Source organism: Indicator indicator, chromosome 8 (genome assembly GCF_027791375.1).
Source record: "Indicator indicator isolate 239-I01 chromosome 8, UM_Iind_1.1, whole genome shotgun sequence".
In the NCBI taxonomy this organism is placed as follows: Eukaryota; Metazoa; Chordata; class Aves; order Piciformes; family Indicatoridae; genus Indicator; species Indicator indicator.
In genome coordinates, this window is record NC_072017.1 from 3498608 (window position 1) to 3519858 (window position 21251).

General features: G+C 45.9%; 1 protein-coding gene across 1 annotated transcript in view; it reads left to right on the forward strand.

Annotated features, from left to right (window-relative positions):
• The window catches only part of CORIN (corin, serine peptidase), a 132661-nt gene that overhangs the window by 36758 nt on the left and 74652 nt on the right, over positions 1 to 21251 (forward strand). The window contains exon 4 of the mRNA XM_054383028.1: positions 7321 to 7531. Coding sequence (XP_054239003.1) covers positions 7321 to 7531 — 211 coding nt within the window. The remainder of the gene's footprint in view (positions 1 to 7320; positions 7532 to 21251) is intronic.

The following is a 21251-nucleotide window of genomic DNA, read 5'->3' on the forward strand; positions in this document are numbered from 1 at the left end:
CAAATATTCACAGCCTTAGCTCCACACTACACATATTCCATAGTCTGAATTAGCTCTGTTGCTAAACTGCCCCTTTTAGAACATAGCAAAAGGGTTAGGTCATCTATCATATAAAATATAGCTATATAAAATATATCTATCATCTAAAATATAATATGCTAAAAATATAATAATATATAGAGAGCAGATGTGAGTGGGAGACAGCAACAAACTGAACAACTTATTAACTGGGCACTCATCTTGTGTCTTCTTTTGGCAAGTAACCTGTGTGCCTAGTTGGCATCAGGTTAGGGAAAGCTAGCTGGAGAATAATTTACTCCTCAGTAAGTCTTTGTCTTTAAAAGCTACTTTAAAAAGCTGCTTCCATGCTACTTTTGAAGAAAGTGAAGATAAAATAAAGGGATGTTTCAGCTGGTTTTATTTGTAAGACCCTGGGGAATGTTGCTTGGGGTAAATTGTTACTTGGGATTTGAGGCATACAATTAGTGTTTATTAGAGTAGTGCACCTCTAATCAGATCAAGTTTTCATCTAGAGTTTGTGCACTGTGACTGTTCAGTGCCTCTCAGGAGTGGATGGCTTGTTTTGGCTATCCAGTGAAAGAGGTTAAATCCTGACCTGGCAGTCCCCAGTATTCAGTGTAGTGCTTCATCATATACAGGGAAATGAAGTTAAGAACACTTTTCGTTAGTAATGTTTTTGTTAACGTGCATCTGCAGGGTTTGTGTTCCAAGTGTTCCAGCATCCTAGTGTGAGGTGTCCCTGCCCATGGCAGGGGGGTTGGAACTGGATGATCCTTGTGATCTTTTCCAACCCTGACTGATTCTATGATTCCATGAGGGGGGGGAAAAAAGATTGGAGCAGAGGGATAAATGACATAAAAGTGTAAATGGCTCTTTAGGTCTAAGAAAACAATGCAAAAGAAAACCCCACCCTACTTGAGTTACTGTGAAGTTTAAAATAGGCATAAAGTGGTTTGGGTTGGAAGGGACCTCAAAGATCATCCAGTTCCAATCCCCCTGCCATGGGCAGGGACACCTTCTGCTAGCCAAGGTTGCTCAAGGCCTCATCCAACCTGGCCTTCAACAGTTCCAGGGAGGGGAGCATCAACAACCTCCCTGGGCAACCAGTTCCAGTGTCTCACCTCCCTTGTTGTAAAGAATTTCTTTCTAATCTCCAATCTCCCCTCTTCCAGCTTCAAACCATTGCCCCTCATCCTATCACTATAAGCCCTTCTAGAAAGTCCCTCCTCAACTTTTTTGCAGGCCCCCTTCAGGTACTGGAGGATGGATCCAATCTCAAGAGCATCTTACCACCCTTCCAACTTGCTCTCAAAGGTTAAACGTAGCTCTGCCTTAGTTCAGAGTGAGACAGAGGCTCTTTTACCTCTTCCAGAAGGGGCAAAGGAAAAATGCTCACACAAGGGATTGGGTAGGGTTGGAAAGTTTAAATGGAGATGATGTTCACAACCAGATAAACCAGTACAAAGCACACAAAATACACAGAGTCCATATTCTGGCTTTATCACAGAAGCTCCTTAAGCCAAAGCTTCGTACAAACCTCCCTTGAACCAGGCCAACCCACCCAGGCTTTCATGGTCCCCCTGCCCCATTCCTCTCTATCTTCCATACCACATCATTGTGATGCAGCTAAAATTCACCTTGGCAGCTCCAGACCTAATTGGCAGTATGGCCAAGGCCAACAGCAGGCCCTCCCCCACAAGAGATAGCAGCCTGTGCATCCTCCCTGAAGGAGAGAGGGAGAGGAGTAAAAGGGAAGAAAACTGATTCTGCAGCCAGGGATGCAGGATTTAGGGGAGTGAAAACCACTTCCCAGTCCATCTCCTGGACCTCTCTAACCTCTGCAGGTCTTCATCTTTGTGGTTTCTTGAAGGCGCCTTACCTCTAAACCAGCACAAGCTTGCACCCTCTTAAATATTTATTTAAATACTTGTGTAAAGAATTTCACCCCGAAGTGCAAGGTGAAATCCATCTAGAAGAAAACAACCAAGAAACAGAAGCAAGGTGGGATGTGTTGAAAGGTAAATTGCACTCTTTATTGAAAGGTTATATGCACTCAGATAAGTAAAGATTGGCATGTCTTGAGCAGGGGAGTAGGTATATAAACAGGGGCATACAAACTCTACCTGAAGGTAAGAGCTGTATTGACTGTACAAGGTGGTGGGAATTATAGAATGAAGATGACTTTGTCCTGCAGAAAGGAAAAGGAAGGCAAAGATGGGGAATGAAAGGAAATGTAATTGCAAAGGAGGTTAAGTTATAGAAAGAGTAATTTCCACTGCATCCAGACTGAGAAGGGGTTCTGGGGAGAAGACAGCAGGGGCTCCCAACAGATGGCAGGAATCATTCAGGCACTGAAGAGCTTGAAATTGTGGAAGAAATGAAATGCATTCTTTGTCTCCCTGTTTACAATGGCAAAATTTATGACAGATGTCTGAAAGGCAAGTGTTTTCAGGAGTCCTGAAGGGCAAATATTAAGGAAAAGCAGAAAGAGAAAGAAAGAAAAAAAAATAATTAAAAACCCCAATTGAACTGGCTGATTTAAAAACAAAGCCAAATGAACCAGATCCAACCTGAGAGTATGAAGAAAAGGCTGACTTGATTTGACTGGTATAATTTGAGCAGTATGGCCAAACTCTCTGTGCAGTTTCTTTATTGATTTCAAACTGTGATTCAAAGTCTGCCCTGATACAAACAGCTGCACAATAGCCAACACAGAACTGAGAATTGTGTGCTGAAGGACATAGAACAAATGGAACAGAGATGCTGATCAGAGTTGAAAAGAATTGGGGTCTTGGGATTGCTTTATTAAAGCTGCTTCCTTCCACAGCTTTGCTTTTCTGTCTTATCTTGTGCCTTCCTCCAATTTAGATTCTTACAATCAGTGTAGTGGGACACGGAGGCTCGTTAGGGTTTTATACTGCAGTAGGAACTATCCAAAAGACCTAATTCCTTTAATTCCTTTGGTCTCTCCCTGTCTCTTCCTTGCTTCTCTCTAGCCTTCCATCCAGAAAGATGACCTACAATTTCCCCTTCTCCCAACTTCCCTGAAATATTTCCACATGCCTCTGGGTCCAGGGTCTCTATTTAAAGTCTGCTTAGTTGTCATGAGGTTTATCTTCTGTCACAAGCACCTTCCTGCAGTGAGAAGCACACAAATACTACCCAGGTCTGACATGGCTAAGTGGGATCTGGGCTAGCTAAAGCAAGGATTTAAAAGGGCAGAGCAGCAATCTCTGAAATCTTGGTAGAATTTGGTCTAATGTTTTCAATCATTCTTTCATGTTACTTGAATTTGAAGAGGGAGGATATCTGCCTTAGACTGCAGTGGGCTGCCCTTGGCAGGCTCTCAGCCATCCACCCAGCTGTTCTCTCACTCCCTCCCCTCAATGGGGCAGTGCAGAGAGAAAAAGAGATGAAAGATCTCTTGAATTGAGTGAAAGACAGGAAAATTACTTAGCAGTTGCTGTCAGCTACAAAACAGGCTTGACTTGAGGAAAATGGAGACTTCCAAAGTCAGCTTGGATGTGTTCCTGCGTGGCCTGCCCTAGGTGATCCTGCTTTGGACCTGAGGATCTCTGGAGGTCCTTTCCAATCCCTAACATTCTGTGATTGGAAGATAACAAATACGCAGCTTTGTGCTCCTGGAGGAGCATACCAAAAAATCAAGGAAGGGCTTGGGAATCTGTTTCATAGGATCATAGGATGTCAAGTGGAGGGGGCCAGGCTCTTTTGGGTGGGTCACAGTGATAGGACAAGGAACAATGGGTTCAAACTTGAATGTACAAGATTTCAGTTCAACAGGAGGAGAAACTTCTTTCCAGTGAGGGTGACAGAGCCCTGGAACAGGCTGCCCAGGGGGGTTGTGGAGTCTCCTTCTCTGGAGACTTTCCAAACCCACCTGAATGAATTTCTGTGTGGACTACCCAAAGTGATCCTGCTCTGGCAGGGGTTGGACCTGATGATCTCTTGAGGTCCCTTCCAGCCTCTGAGATACTGTGGTAGGATCACAAGGATGTCAGGGGTTGGAAGGGACCTTTGAAGATCATCGAGTCCAACCCCCCTGCCAGAGCAGGACCATAGAATCTAGCACAGGGCACACAGGAACACATCCAGATGGGGCTTGAAAGTCTCCAGAGAAGGAGAACAGCCACCTGGAACACACAGTCAGCAGCCAAGGTGCTGTGAATTGTGGAAATCATGTTTTCAAGGTGGCAGTTGGGTGGGAAAAAAAACTTGCTTTTGTTGTGAAATAGTTGATTTTAACTCCTGATACTTGAACTGAAGAGAAAACAGTCTGTGTGTTTCCCTGCTGGGCAGATTCCAAAGGATAGATCCTAGTTCCTGGTATGTATGGAAGTGTGTCAGAAGACAATCATGTATTGTGGTGTTTTTTCTGAGGTGTGGAGAAGACATCTGAAATGAAATCTCAGTTGTTCGCTCTCCAAGTGGACTGCACATGAGAAATTCAGAGCTGGAAGGAGGCCAAGAGAATCTGTCCAGCTTCTCTTTGGGTAGGAATGAACAATGTACCAAGGTGTCACAGTAAATTGAAAGGGGTATTGAGATTTTTGAAGACCTTAATGAGTTTTGGAAAGTTCTGCTGAAAAGGCCAGGTGCTAGATGAATGCCACCCATGCTCCTGTGAGCTGGATATTTGATAGCAACAGGAAAGGGGAGGTAAAAAAGGCACTCTGCAGCTTCATGTGTCTCACAAATGAGGCTGTAGCATCAAACAGTCACGAGATCCTTTTAAGGTGAGGAGAATATGGATTAAAATAAAATAAAAAAGATATTGATAAAAATCTGATTTGCTGAAGGTCATTCCCATAGCAAGAAGCCTGCAAACTGCTGCTGTAGGCAAGCTGGACAGGTTTCTAAGTCAGAGGTGGATGAGCCTGGTTTGGTTTAGCACTTTTTAATGAGGTTCCTAGAGACTTTTGAGGATCAAAGACGAGATTTCATGCCATGAGTTTTTGCTATGGAAGAGCCAGCTACATGCTACCGTTTCTACTTGGGTTTACTGAGGCATTACCAGTGAATTCAGGGACTGCAACTGTGCAGACTTAATACTGAAAGTTACTGACTTGAGTTCTGTATTCATAGAATCATCAGGGTTGGAAGGGACCTCAAGGATCATCCAGTTCCAACCCCCCTGCCATGGGCAGGGACACCTCACACTTGATCAGGTTGCTCACAGCCACATCCAGCCTGGCTGCAAAAACCTCCAGGGATGAGGCTTCCACCACCTCCTTGGGCAACCTGTGCCAGTGTCTCACCACCCTCATGGGGAATAATTTCTTCCTAACATCCAATCTGAATCTACCCACTTCTAGTTTTGTTCCATTCCCCCCAGTCCTATCACTCCCTGACACCCTAAAATTTCCTCCCCAGCTTTCTTGTAGCTCCCTTCAGATACTGGAAGGCCACAATAAATTCTCCTCCAGAGCCTTCTCTTCTCCTGACTCTTTCAGTCTGTCCTCATAGCAGAGCAGCTCCAGTCCTCTGCTCATCCTGGTGGCCCTTCTCTGGACACCTTCCAGCACCTCCAGATCTTTCTTGTAATAGAGGCTCCAGAACTGGATGCAGTACTCCAGGTGGGGTCTCACCAGAGCTGAGCAGAGGGGGAGAATCACCTCCCTGACCTGCTGGCCACACTTCTCTTGCTGCAGCCCAGGCTCTGGTTGGCTCTCTGGGCTGCAAGTGCTCACTGACAGCCTTTGTTGAGCTTCTCACCCACCAACACCACCAAGTCTTTTTCTTCAGGGCTGCTCTCCAGCCAGTCCCTGCCCAGCCTGTATTGGTGCCTGGGATTGCCCTTGACCCAGTTGCAGGACCTTACATTTGATCTTGTTGAACCTCATGAGGTTGGCTTGGGTTCACCTCTCCAGCCTGTCATGAAGTGGGTGGTGATTGCTACTGCAAACTGAACATCATTTCATTTTCCATGAGCTATTTAAAGATGTGCTGTAAAAATGGCTCTGATTAAAAAGATTTTTTTTTAATTGAAATACCAGCAAACCTGACGTGGGATATGAAAATCAGGCTGCATGTTTTCCTCTGCAAGGAAACTTCCTATGCAAGTTATGCTTTGCATACCAGAGACAGAAGCTTGTTTTGCTGATCTGCTACCACACTCCTAGTAAAAATATACCCTAGCCAGGATCTGGGCCAGCTCATGTCAGCTTCAGCTGCAGGCATCATTTAACTGCTCCACATTTTAAATGGCTGATGCCAGGAGGAAACATCCCAGAGCTGATTTTATAGTGCAAGGTACAAAAAGGGATGCGTTCAGAATAAGGAGTTGCTGAAAACTTAGTAATCCTTTTATTTTTATTTTTTTCCCTATATAAAAATGTTATTTCATTTCTCAACAGCAAGGAACTGACTCTTTTGTGGTGCTGTTTGAACATTCCTAACCCTTTCAAAGTGCTATGTGGTGCTGGGCAGTGAGGGCACATTCTGCAAAAGCATGGCAGCAGCTGCTGTGAGCAGACTCAGTTCTTATGGTTCTCTGCTCTGGGAAGACCTAATAGCAGCCTCCCAGTATCAAGAAAGATGTTTAGTTGCTTGAACATATCCAGAGAAGGGTGATGAGGAGTCTGGAGCACAGCCCTGTGAGGAGAGGCTGAGGGAGCTGGGGGTGTTTAGCCTGGAGAAGAGGAGGCTCAGGGGAGACCTCATTGCTGTCTACAACTACCTGAAGGGAGGTTGTAGCCAGGTGGGGGTTGGGCTCTTCTCCCAGGCAAGCAGCAGCAGAACAAGAGGACACAGTCTCAAGCTGTGCAGGGGGAAGTTTAGGCTTGATCTTAGAAAGAAGTTCTTCCCAGACAGAGAGATTGGCCATGGGAATGTGCTGCCCAGGGAGGGGGTGGGGTCGATGTCCTTGGAGGTGTTTAAGAAGAGCCTGGATGAGGCACTTAGTGCCATGGTCTGGTTGATCAGTTAGGGTTGGGTGATCAGTTGGACTTGATGATCTTGGAGGTCTCTTCCAGCCTGGTTGATTCTGTGATTTTTTTTTTTTTTTTTTTCACAATATTGTGCTAACATTATGAGGTTTCATCTTGCCTGTGAGGTATAGGCATTGCCAAACCAAGCAAGGAAGTTTCTCCAGATCCCTTTCTTTCTTAGATACTTCTATTCTGACAGCATTGTGCTAACCTGATGGGCTATCATCTCATCAGGGAGGTACAGACATGGCCTCTGTATTATGTGTGCTGACTGATCAATGCAATGTATGGTGTGAACCAGCTCTTCAGAGGTGCTACTTGTTGTTCTAAATCCCCTGTTTTGCTTCCACAGGTGCCTGCATCAGTATCACCAACAGCCAGTGCCAAATGCTGCCCTACAACCACACCACTCTAACTTCAGTCCTTTCCATTGTCAGAAGCATTGAGATGGAAAAGTTCCTGAAGTTCTTCAGTTATCTCAGTCGTCTCAGCTGCTATCAACACATCATGCTGTTTGGCTGCAGCCTTGCTCTTCCTGAATGCATCAGTGATGGTGATGACAGGTATTTGGGAAGGAAAATCAGACAAGTGACTAACACCACTGGTGGTAAAACACTCTCTGCTTAACCAGACAAATGAAGATCCAAACTAAAGCCTGTGACCTTCTTGTTGTGTCTCTCAAAGCTGTTCACAGCTTTTCTGCCATGATAAGCTAACTGCAATAGACTTAATTCAGGGAAAAAAAAAGTTATTTTAGTAAAAAAAAATGTTGCCAGTGTATGGAATGTTAGGACCTGTGGTAGATTCTATGGTCCTGCTCTGGCAGGGGGGTTGGGCTTGATGATCTTTAAAGGTCCCTTCCAACCCCTAGCATCCTGTGATCCTATTAGGGCAGTCAGGCTTTATTTTCTTGAAAAAGGGCTGTCCCCAGTTCTTGTACTTCCTTTCTCCTACCTGCATGTGGCAAAATAGAATGCTTTTTGGCTACTACCTGAAGGGAGGTTCATAGAATCATACAATCCATCAGGGTTGGAAGGGACCACAAGGATCATCCAGTTCCAACCCTCCTGCCATGGGCAGGGACACCTCACACTACAGCAGGCTGCCCAGAGCCTCATCCAGCCTGGCCTTAAACACCTCCAGGGATGGGGCCTCAACCACCTCCCTGGACAACCCATTCCAGGCTCTCACCACTCTCATGGGGAAGTACTTCTTCCTCATGTCCAGTCTGAATCTCCCCACTTCCAGCTTTGTTCCATTCCCCCAGTCCTGTCACTACCTGATAGCCTAAAAAGTCCCTCCCCAGCTTTCTTGTAGCCCCCTTCAGACACTGGAAGGCCACAAGAAGGTCTCCTTGGAACCTTCTCTTCTCCAGACTGAACAGCCCCAACTCTCTCAGGCTGTCCTCATAGGAGAGCAGCTCCAGCCCTCTGCTCATCCTGGTGGCCCTTCTCTGGACACCTTCCAGCACCTCCAGATCCCTCTTGTAACAGAGGCTCCAGAACTGGATGCAGTACTCCAGGTGGGGTCTCACCAGAGCTGAGCAGAGGGGGAGAATCACCTCCCTTGCCCTGCTGGCCACACTTCTCTTGCTGCAGCCCAGGCTCTGGTTGGCTTTCTGGGCTGCAAGTGCTCACTGCTGGCTCATGTGGAGCTTCTCCTCCACCAGCACCCCCAAGTCCCTCTCCTCAGAGCTGCTCTCCAGCCAGTCTCTGCCCAGCCTGGATTTGTGCTTGGGATTGCCTAGACCCAGATGCAGGACCTTGCACTTGGTCTTGTTGAACCTCATGAGGTTGGCTTGTGCCCACCTCTCCAGCCTGTCCAGGTCCCTCTGGATGGATCCCTTCCCTGGTTGTAGCCAGTTGGGGATTGGTCTCTTCTCCCAGGCAACCAGCACCACAACGAGGGGACATAGTCTCAAGCTGTGCCAGGGGAGGTACAGGCTGGATATTAAGACAAAGATCTTTCACAGAGAGAGAGATTGCCCATTGCAATGTGCTGCCCAGGGAGGTGGTGGTGACAATGTCCCTGGAACTGTTCAAGAGAAGCCTGGATGAGGCACTTAGTGTCATGGTCTGGGTGATTGGATAGGGCTGGGTGATAGGTTGGACTGGATGAGCTTGGAGGTCTCTTCCAAGAGATTCTATGAATCATAGAACTGTTCAGGGTTGGAAGGGGCCTCAAGGATCATCTAGTTCCAACCCCCCTGCCATGCATGGACAGGGACACCTCACACTAGATCAGGTAAATGAATTGGGTGTTGATCACATTGGCATAAAGAGTGGTGGTTGGTAGTTAAATTACACTTCATATATACATATATATTTTTCCCCCCAGTCTTTTCCTTCAGAAAAGTTAATATTTTAAAACCTATTGTATGGTATTAGATGATCATCCAGTCAGAGTGACATGAAGTGTTTTGGAAGGTGAAGAAGCATGTCTTGTTCTCTGCATTTACATCACATCATCACATGGCAGAAGTATCACATGCAGGCAGCTGTTTGGCTTTGGTTTTTTTTTTTTTTTTTTTTTTTTTTTTTTTTTTTTTTTTGCATGGGGTTTGATTTGGAAAAAAAAGGTCACTGGCTAACAGTGTTAAAATCAAAATATGGCACAAATAGGCAAAAAAATAAAGACATTTCCCCTCTCAGCACCCCCCATTCTGCAGCACTTGAAGTTACATTTGGGTTTTACCTTTCCTTTTTCATTTTCATTCCTGAAGATATCTTCCTTGCAGGGCTTACATGATGACATCTGGCTTGCTAAGTTAAACAGAAGAGAGGTTTCTTGTTTGGCACATGCAGTCTATTGCTGCTGTTCTGGGTGGCAACCAAATGCTTTGAGCTTTGAGTGTCAGGGTCTTTATGTGCGTGGCTTTATTTATTATTTGTTTGGTTGCTTGTTTATTGTTGCTTTGGCAGGGGGGGTTGACTCCATCCTCTAATGTTCTGTGATTCTATGGTGGTTTTATTTATTGTGTGATTTTTTTTTTATTCTGTATTTGTTTGTTTGCTTATTTATTATGGCTTTGGCCAGGGAGGTTGAACTCAATGATCTCTGGAGGTCCCTTCCAACCTCTATTGTTGTGTGATTTTATGGTGATTTTATTTGTTGTGTGATTTTATTATATATTTGTTTGTTTGTTTATTATGGCTTTGGCCTGGGCTATGGATTCCATGATCTCTGGAGGTCCCTTCCAACCTCTAATGCTCTGTGACTTTCTCAGCCTTCTGCCATTGATTTTTTTAATGTCAAAGCTAGGACTGGATTTGGATCTCATGGTTTGTGTTCTAGAGGTCATAATGCCTCCCTCTGCTCTTAGTTTCAAATAATTTTGGGTTCTTTTTCTGGTTGTAACTGTTCTTGACTCTGACTAATTGGGAAGAAAGCCCAATGTGAGACTGTAAATTATTACTGGGCTCAGTCCTGGGACCAGTCTTGTTCAAAATCTTTGTCTGTGCCATGGACAGAGGCATTGAGGGCACCCTCAGCAAGTTTGCTGATGACACCAAGCTGTGTGGTGCAGCAGACAGGCTGGAGGGAAGGGATCCATCCAGAGGGACCTGGACAGGCTGGAGAGGTGGGCACAAGCCAACCTCAGGAGGTTCAACAAGACCAAGTGCAAGGTCCTGCAGCTGGGTCGAGGAAATCCCAAGCACAAATCCAGGCTGGGCAGGGACTGGCTGGAGAGCAGCTCTGAGGAGAGGGACTTGGGGGTGCTGGTGGAGGAGAAGCTCAACAGGAGCCAGCAGTGAGCACTTGCAGCCCAGAAAGCCAACCAGAGCCTGGGCTGCATCAGGAGAAGTGTGGCCAGCAGGGCAAGGGAGGTGATTCTCCCCCTCTGCTCAGCTCTGGTGAGACCCCACCTGGAGTACTGCATCCAGTTCTGGAGCCTCTGTTACAAGAGGGATCTGGACATGCTGGAAGGTGTCCAGAGAAGGGCCACCAGGATGAGCAGAGGGCTGGAGCTTCTCTCCTATGAGGACAGACTGAGAGAGTTGGGGCTGTTCAGTCTGGAGAAGAGAAGGCTCTGAGGTGACCTTCTTGTGGCCTTCCAGTATCTGAAGGGGGCTCCAAGAAAGCTGGGGAGGGACATTTTAGACTAACGAGTAGTGACAGGACTGGGGGAATGGAATAAAGCTGGAAGTGGGGAGATTCAGACTGGACATGAGGAAGAAGTTCTTCCCCATGAGAGTGGTGAGAGCCTGGAATGGGTTGTCCAGGGAGGTGGTTGAGGCCCCATCCCTGGAGGTGTTTAAGGCCAGGCTGGATGAGGCTCTGGGCAGCCTGCTGTAGTGTGAGGTGTCCCTGCCCATGGCAGGGGGGTTGGAACTGGCTGATCCTTGTGGTCCCTTCCAACCCTGACTGATTCTGTGATTCTACTGAAGAGTCTTATCTTTAAGTGTATATTTTATGTGTGTCATGGATGACACTGAAATTGTAGGCTGAGTGGCAACCATAGGAAGAACCATAAGGGTGGATTGGCAAAGTGGTGGTTTGTCAACCCTAGTTATCTAAACTGGATGTGTCCTAGTTTAAGTTCTGCTTTCTTCTTTAAAGAGAATACTTTCCCCCCCCCAACCTCCTCTGTAGGCAACTAGGTGATTTTTCTGATTGCTGTTTTTCTTGTAGTACCCAGATACTGCAGCAAGCAGAGGTATCTCAAAGCAGAGGATAATGATTTTAAGGAGTATTATATCTGCATAAAGGAGATTTTAACACCTTTCCTACTTCTCTGTACCTCAGCTCCTCTTGCCCAATAACTCAGTGAGGTCTGAAGAAAGCTCTTTGCTGCTATGGAAAGCTCTTGGTATAGAATCATAGAATTCTTAGGGCTGGAAGGGACCTCAAGGATCAGCCAGTTCCAACACCCCTGCCATGGGCAGGGACACCTCACACTACAGCAGGTTGCTCACAGCCACATCCAGCCTGGCTGCAAAAACCTCCAGGGATGAGGCTTCCACCACCTCCCTGGGCAACCTGTTCCAGTGTCTCACCACTCTCATGGGGAAGAACTTCTTCCTAACATCCAATCTGAATCTACCCATTTCTACTTTTCCCCCATTCCTCCCAGTCCTATCACTCCCTGACATCCTAAAAAGTCCTTCCTCAGCTTTCTTGTAGCCCCCTTCAGATACTGGAAGGCCACAAGAAGGTCTCCTGGGAGCCTTCTCTTCTCCAGACTGCACAACCCCAACTCTCTCAGTCTGTCTCCACAGCAGAGCAGCTCCAGCCCTCTGCTCATCCTCATGGCGCTTCTCTGGACACCTTCCCAGCACCTCCAGATCTTTCCTGTAATAGAGGGTCCAGAACTGGATGCAGTACTCCAGGTGGGATCTCAGCAGAGTGGAGTGGAGAGGGAGAATCACCTCCCTCACTCTGCTGGCTATGCTTCTCCTAATGCAGCCCCGTATGATGGGGGAAGATATGAAAATAGAAAAGCCAGCCTTGGTGTAGGTCTGTGGAAGAGGAGAATCTTTCTGAGAAGTAGAAAGGTAGTGAAGGAGAAGCAGAAGAGCTGATGTGGAAAGGCTCTGATGATAAGGAACGGGGCTGTGTCCCTGTGCTGGAGCCCTTCTGGGACTCTGGTTGGTTTAAAGATAGCGTCACAAAACATACACTTATATGGAGAGTGTTTCTCAGGGACATTGTCACTACTTCCTCTAGCCCATTGCAGCTGTTTCATTCTAAATTGCCAGTGCATCCCTGATCATTTCTCATCTAGTGATACTTTTTTTTTTTTTTTGTGGGGCAATTGTTTCAAATGTATGTAAAGCATAATCTGTCAAATGCTGCTTACACAGTAGAGGAGAAATGAAACTCATGTGATGCTCAGATGTCTATTCTTGGGTATTGTGGGGAGAGCCTGGCTTGGCAGCTGCAGCCGTGGGAGCAGGAATTGCAACAATATATTACAAGAGGCAACAAGGAGGAAAGTTACACACACTGATCCCTGGCATCCAGGCTGCTGTCATTACATAGCTTTGCTCTCAAACTTCTGTCTGTTTCACATTTATCTATCTTAAATGTGTTTATAAACATTGTCTTCTTTAATACTCAAAGGAGATTGAGTTGCCAGGCAGAGAGCTTCTTCAAGTATCACAGTCTCACAGTACATTAGAGGTTGGGAGGGACCTCCAGAGGTCATCAGGTCCAACCCCCTTGCCAGAGCAGCATCACTTAGGGTAGTCTGCACAGAAATGCATCCAGGTGGGTTTGGAAAGTCTCCAGAGGAGACCCCACATCCTCTCTGGGCAGCCTGTTCCAGTGTTCTCTCACCCTCACTGTAAAGAAGTTTCTTCTCATGTTGAGGTGAAATCTTCTATGTTCAAGTTTGTATCCATTGTTTCTTGTCTTAGTGCCAAAAAGAGCTTAGCCCCCTTCACTTGACACCCACCCCTATATCAATGTCTATATTGATAGACATTGATCAGATCCCCTCTCAGTCTTCTCTTCTCCAGACTAAACAGCCCCAGGGCTCTCAGTCTCTCTTCACAGGGGAGATGCTCAAGTCCCCTAAGCATCCTCCTGGCTCTCTGTTGGATTCTCTCCAGCAGGTCTCTGTCTCTCTTGAACTGGGAAGCCCCAAACTGGACACAGGATTGCATCTGTGGTCTCAGCAGGGCAGAGCAGACTGGGAGAAGAACCTCCCCAGCCCTGCTGGACACACCTTGCTTGATGCACCCCAGGGTGTCATTGGCTCTCTTGGCCCCAAGGGCACATTGCTGTCCCATGCAGAACTTGCTGTCCACCAGCACTTCAAGGTCTTTCTCTGTGGAATGGTTTCCAGCAGGGCAGCCCCTGACCTGTCCTGGTGCATGGTGTTTGTGTAACACACAGTGTAGTCAGGTACTGGGGTGTCTGAATAATAGTAACCACAATAACCTTCCTCTGAAAAATTTTTCTCCTGTGTCTTACTGCCATGAAAGGAGAAAAGGAGAGTGAAGAGAGGACCTTATTCTTCTTTACAGCTCCCTGAAAGGAGGTTTTAGTGAGGAGGGTGTTGGTCTCTTCTCCTAGTAACAAGTGATGAGGCAAGAGGAAATGGCCTCAAGTTGAACCAGAGGAGGTTTAGATCAGATATTAGAAGAAGTTTCTTCACTGAAAAGGTTACCAAGCAATGGAACAGGTGCCCCAGGGAGGGGGTTGAATCCCCATGCCTGGAGGTGTTTGGAAGATGCAGAGATGTGGTGCTAAGGGATGTAGTTCAGCACCAGTCTTGGTAGAGTTAGGTGATGGTTGGACTTGATGATCTTAAAAGTCCTTGGTCTTTTCCAACTGCGACCATCCTGTGATTCTGTTTTATTCTATTAATGTGTGGCAGTATAAAGCTGTATTAAACTCCAGCAAATAATTGTGCAATCAACTAGCCCTGCTCTTCTCAGAGCACCTTTAAAATGCCACTTTCCAGCAAAAGGTGAAGTTTGAAAGTACAGCTAAAATTTGTATGAGCATGGAACACGGAAGGTTGAAGTTGCAATTGGAATTTTTGCTATTTGACTTCTCAAACCTCCAAGGTAATAACTTTATCCTTTTGGCTAGTACTAGTCTGCAACCTATTACTACCAAGTGCAGCACTGGTACTTGATTTGTTGCAAGAAAGATCTGTTTGCAGAGCTGTTTGTCATGGGTAATGGTTTAAGCTAGTGAATTCTGCTTTACCATTGGGAGACACTAAGGAGGGAGCCAAAGGTCAATGACTGCAACGTGATGGATTTTGCTTTATAGCTATTCACTTGCTTTGGATTCCACAAGTCCTACAGACTTCACCTATTGCATTAAAAAAGAAAAAAAAGAAGAAGACAAAGTTAAAAATCTGAAAGAAAAAAAAAGGCATATTTTAAAGCCAAATTTAATGTAAAATTTAAGTTGAGTCAAAACCAATAGAGAAGTTCATAGAGGGGCAGCCTAAAACTGCTTAATGCAAATGGCCTCCTTGAATAATGCATCCTCATATTCCTTCACCCTGTGAATACTCAGATTTCAACAAAAGTCTTGGTAAAAGAGGCAAGCTGTAGCGGATCCTGAAGGCCTGGGGACATGGCTTATTGCAGGCTTTTTATGCTGGGAATAAATTTGAAGGTTGGAGATTCCCATAATAGCTCTCTGCTGTCATGCTGTCTTCTAAAGCAGAAACTAATAGCTTGAGCACTTCAACTAATCCTCTGTGTACATCTGTATTCCAGAAAGCTAAGGAAATGCTTTCCATTGAGAGACCCCAGAGTCTCTAATCTTTGGAAGTCAAATTTGGTTTAAGCTCTGCCTAGAAAATAGTTTTAGGACAATACAAATTAAAATGTATTCTATGCAACTTACATTTATGTTTCTGTTTACTCACTATGCTTTTATTTTTTTTCATGGTAGGCATCTTTGAAAGTGAAGTTGTGAAGTGGTTTGTCTTCAGTTAGGGCTCAAAGAGGTCATCTGAGGTCTTGGCTTTTTATGTTGGATGCTGTATAAAGATGCACTGAGGGGCAACCTCCAGCCTCTGACAGGTTACAGCCCAGTTGAACAAAACAAGTAAGGAACCAGAAGAGAAAAAGGGATAATATCACATTAATAGCTAGGGAAGTCAAGGCTGAAAGAGAAATTCATAGAATGGTCTGGGTTGGAAGGGACCTCCAAAGGTCATCCAGTCCACCCCCCTCTGCAGTCAGCAGGGGCATCCTCAACTAGATCAGGTTGCCCAGAGCCCTGTTGAGCCTCACCTTGAATATCTCCAGGGATGGGTCCCCAACCACCTCCCTGGGCAACCTGTTTGCCTTTTTGTACTGCACCTGAGTGAAGATGTCAGATGACAGCTGTGCAGAAAACTTTGCCATTCTGCAAGTTCTAAGAAACCTTTACACACTTGTGAGGCTACAGTTTCAGAGTGATTTTTTTGAAGTATTGAGAAAGCTTTCTGGAAGGGCATTTAGGAACCCCTATGATAATCCTCTCTGGGATGATTTCATTAGAGCTGCTGCTACCCAATGAAAGAAGTTAAGCTACAGCATTGGTAACTATCACTTACCAATCCTCTGAGGAAGGAGGTGGGACAATTTTCTCTTTCCTTGTCATTTTATGTCCTTCTCCTAACTCCATCCAGGGTATTTCTTGCCAGGATCTAAGCACATGAGGTGGAGGCTGCTTTCAGGTGGTTATAAAGTGGCTGCCAGTTGTTTCTTGAGTTTGCAGCCTGGCTTTTCACCAGGTTTTTGCAGCCTGGCTTTCCACCAGGTTTTTCAAACCCTGTGGGATTTGATTCATCCTCCTAAGATGCTTTATTTTTGATGGTGCCTCTTTAGATGAAGCAAATTGGCAGTGACTCAGAGAGGCTATTCCAGGTGGAGTTTTGGCAGTAATTATCTGTCAAGGAGATCTATTCCATCTAATCCATATAGGTTGGACTTGATAATCTCTGAGGTCTTTTCCAGCCTGGTTGATTCTGTGTGTGTGATTCATCAGCCTTGAATAAAAATATTATCAACTTCAACTTAATCCTGAGTAAAGCTGAGGTGATGTTCAGTGGATGAAGTGCTTTATATTGAGAATATTTGAAATCCCACGTGCTTTGGGTGTTGTGATTTTTTTTTTTTTTTTTTTTTTTTTTTTGGCTTGAAGCCCCTGGGAATGCAACAAGCTGATTATGGACAAGAGAGCACACAACTGTGAAATCTGTCTTTGAATATTTAACTGAGTTATAATCCAGCTTTCAGCTTGTAAAGCTGGTTGTGGTTTGTGTGAACACAGTTGTGACTGGAACCACACCACCTCAGAGATCCAGCTGGGGAAAAACATGTCTAGCCAAATCCTGTCAAGAGGGAACACAGAAATTAGGAAGAGATAAAGTGGTGACTGCTTGCCCATGCAGATGGTGTTCTCTCTCTGCCACTTCTACTCAGCTCTGTGTCTTTCATTGTTGTTTTAAAGCATTCTACAGAGGAAATTGTTCTAATTGTTACTGTTTAGCAGAAAAAAAAAAAAAAAAACAACCCCAAACCAAACCCTTGGGAATGCACAGGGTGTGTGTTACTTTTGCCCAGAGCAGCAGAACAAATGAATACTTTATTTCTTTCATTGTGCACATATTGCAGCCAGTCTGGGGCTCCCGAGTTCAAGAGGGACAGGGATCTACTCAAGACAGTCCAAGGGAGGGCTGAAAGGATGATGAAGGGATTCATCATGATTTCCAAGTACACAGGAACTGTTTAGTGCTGGTTAACTGATAGCCCCAAACCAAATACCTGTTTAAGATTTCTTTTCGGTTTTGCTACTCTGGGCTTTACACCTGCCAACCAATTCACTTTTGTTGTTGCTGTAAATCACTTCCATTTCACCTTGGCTGGCTTCATTTATCCTTTTGAGGGGAGGCTGTAGCTGAAAAATGAGTGTTGTGCAGGAAACCCTTCGGTAAATGTTTCTCATGGCATGATGAATATCTTCCCTTAGTAACATAGTAACATTTTACTTCTGAAAGAATTAGACCAGGAAACTACTCTTGTTATAACTATTGGTGAAATTGCAGCTACTGGAAGGCATATTGACTGGTACAAAGAGATCACAGGATGTAAGGAGTTGGAAGGGACCTCTGCAGATCTTTGAGTCCAACTCCCTGCTAGAGCAGAACCATAGAATCCAGCACAGGTCACACAGGAATGCATCCTGATGGGGCTTGAAGGTCTCCGGAGAAGGAGACTCCACAACCTCTCTGGGCAGCCTGTTCCAGTGCTCTGGGACCCTCACAGTGAAGAAGTTCCTCCTCATGTTGAGGTGGAACCTCCTGTGCTGGAGTTTCTATCCTTTACCCCTTGTCCTATCCCAGGGTGCAACTGAGCAGAGTCTGTCCCTTCCCTCTTGACCCCCAGATATTTATAGACATTGATTAAATGTCTCTCAGTCCTCCCTTCTCCAGACTGAACAGCCCCAAGGCTCTCAGCTTCTCCTCATCAGGCAGTGCTCCAGTCCCTCAATCATCCTGGTAGCTCTCTGTTGGACTCTCTGAAGTAGATGCCTGTCATGGCTCAGCTAGTGTGGGTAGCCCTAAGACTCTCCATGAATGTCACCGGCCCAAGACCTAGGGGTGCCACTGGAGCTAGGTACAGGCTCTCACCTGAAAGGGCCTGAAATGCTGCCTCTGATGCCAGACTCTTACAGCAATGTGCCAGTAGATGGCAGATGCAGTGTAGGGGAAGGACAAACTAGAGACAAAACACAAGGAAAGCAGGACAAAGAAATTAGATACTGGAGAGACTATTTTTTCTCCTAGTTGAGAGAAATGTCCTTTCCCTGCCCACAAAGAGAGGCTGCTTACAATTACAGGTATGTATAACTTGTAAAGAAGTCAATGTGTGGAAGGAAGGGATAGCTAAAGAAAGTATTGGCATCCTGCACTGGCCAGAATGATCTCTGTGGTCCGCTGAGTGTGAAGCCAGCATTTCCCGCAGCAGGCACCATCAAACTTGCACGCAGTGTTTCACCCTCTCCACCACTCTAATGTATTTGGGGGATTAGGGGACTTGAGCAGCTCCCCTGTGAAGAGAGATTGAGAGCCCTGGAGCTGTTTAGTCTGGAGAAGAGAAGGCTGAGAGGGGATCTGATCAATGTCAAGGTCTTTCCTCATTCTCCTTTTCTCTTTTCACTGCAGAAGACACAGGAGAACAATTTTTAAGAGGAAGGTTATTGTGGTTACTGTTATTCAGACACCCCAGTACCTGACTACACTGTGTGTTACACAAACACCATGCACCAGGACAGGGTAGGGGCTGCCCTGCTGGAAACCATTCCACAGAGAAAGACCTTGAAGTGCTGGTGGACAGCAAGTTCTGCATGGGACAGCAATGTGCCCTTGGGGCCAAGAGAGCCAATGGGATCCTGGGGTGCAGCAGGGCTGGGGAGGTTCTGCTCCCCCTCTGCTCTGCCCTGCTGAGACCACAGCTGCAATCCTGTGTCCAGTTTGGGGCTCCCCAGTTCAAGAGAGACAGAGACCTGCTGGAGAGAATCCAACAGGGAGTCAGGAGGATGCTTAGGGGACTTGAGGATCTCCCCTGTGAAGAGAGACTGAGAGCCCTGGGGCTGTTTAGTGTGGAGAAGAGAAGACTGAGAGGGGACCTGATCAGTGTGTATAAATATCTGAGGGGTGGGTGTCACGTGGAGGGGGCCAGGCTCTTTTTTGTGGTGTGCACTAGTAAGACAAGAAACAACAGATACAACCTTGAACATAGAAAGTTTCACCTCAACATGAGGAGAAACTTCTTTCCAGTGAGGGTAACAGAGCACTGGAACAGGCTGCCCAGAGAGGTTGTAGAGTCTCCTTCTCTGGAGACTTTCCAAAGCCACCTGGATGCATTCCTGTGCAGATGACCCTGGGTGATGCTGTCCTGGCAGGGGGGTTGGACCTGATGATCTCTGGAGGTCCCTTCCAACCTCTAATGTATTGTGATCGTGTATTGAACACAAAATGTTTTCCAAATCACACACAGAACACAATCTGCTTTCCAAGTCTGTGTCTTGGGGGGAATTATGGATAGACTACAGTCCAAAGGTTATCAAACAGAGAAACACTGTGGAGGAGAAAACGCTGGCCACAGGAATGTCCCTTTGAATATGTATTTCACAATGCTGCCTGGAGAGGAGGTAAGAGAGAAGGAGGCAGAAAAGAAAAGGGGGAGGATTGGCTGTTTTATGAATACACATTTGACAGATTGCCCCCCAGCCCTGTTGTCAGAATGATTTATTGTGTGTGTTATCTATTATAAGCTGTGGTTTCTGGTTTCTAAGTCGGTATGTTAACTGGGGATCACAGGGCATTCTCCAACACATGCAATGGATTACTCCTCATGAATAAATACTGATCATTTAAGTAATTGAAACAGTTGTTTACAACAAGTCATAAAGCCAACATGGTTCTTTGTAGCTGCTTCTTCGGCAATTTATTATATCAAAACCATACTTTGTTTTGACAGAGAGAAATTTGTTTCCTTTAAGAAATGGCAATAATGGGAGGACAGGAGCTTGCAGCAAAACTTTGCTTTTTCACAAACAGTGCAGGAGTTCTTGTCAGACTTCACAGTCTCACAGTATATCAGAGGTTGGAAGGGACCTTCAGAGATCATCAGGTCCAACCCCCTGCCAGAGCAGCATCACTTAGGGGAGTCTGCACAGGAATGCATCCAGGTGGGTTTGGAAAGGCTCCAGAGAAGGAGACTCCACAACCCCCCTGGGCAGCCTGTTCCAGTGCTCTGTCACCCTCACTGGAAAGAAGTTTCTCCTCATGTTGAGCTGAAATCTTCTCTGTTCAAGTTTGAACCCATTGTTCCTTGGCTTATCACTGTGAACCACCAAGAAGAGCCTGGCCCCCTCCACTGGACACCCACCCCTCAGCTATTGATAGACATTGATCAGATCCCCTCTCAGTCTTCTCTTCTCCAGACTAAACAGCCCCAGGGCTCTCAGTCTCTCTTCAGAGGGGAGATGCTCAAGTCCCCTAAGCATCCTGGTGGCTCTTGTGGGACTTGTGCACCCAGACTGAAAATCAGAACCACAGAGCTGAAGGGACATTTTATTTTACCCCAGCAGAAGTCCCCTGGTATATGTGAGTGGCACTGTCTTGTGCACAAGTTAAGAAGCAAAAGGGGTTTGGATTGAACAGGGGTGAAAGGATCCTCCCAAGAATATTCTCCCAAGAATTCATATACTTCTAAAGTCATGTTTAGCCTTTTTTTGTGCCTGAAATACTAACAAATAACTTTTAAAGCATCTGCAGTTAAAAGCTAATGAGGGAATAGGTTGGTGAGACACAGTAACCATTGTGTCTCTCCTGGGAGAAGTCATTGTCACCCTGCTGGAGGCTGTAGGGGAAAGCACAAGGCTGAGCAGGACAAGCAAATGGAAACCACAGAACCTTGCAGGTACAATCACAGAATCATAGAATTCTTAGTGTTGGAAAGGACCTCAAGGATCATCCAGTTCCAACCCCCCTGCCATGGGCAGGGACACCTCACACTACAGCAGGTTGCTCACAGCCACATCCAGCCTGGCTGCAAAAACCTCCAGGGATGAGCCTTCCACCACCCCTCTGGGCAACCTGTGCCAGTCCCTCACAGAGAAAAATTTCTTCCTAACATCCAATCTGAATCTACCCATTTCTAGTTTTGTTCCATTCACCCCAGTCCTGTCACTCCCTGACATCCTAGAAAGTCCCTCCCCAGCTTTCTTTAGCCCCCTTCAGATACTGGAAGGCCACAATAAAGTCTCCTCAGAGCCTTCTCTTCTCTGGACTTTTTCAGTCTGTCCTCAGAGCAG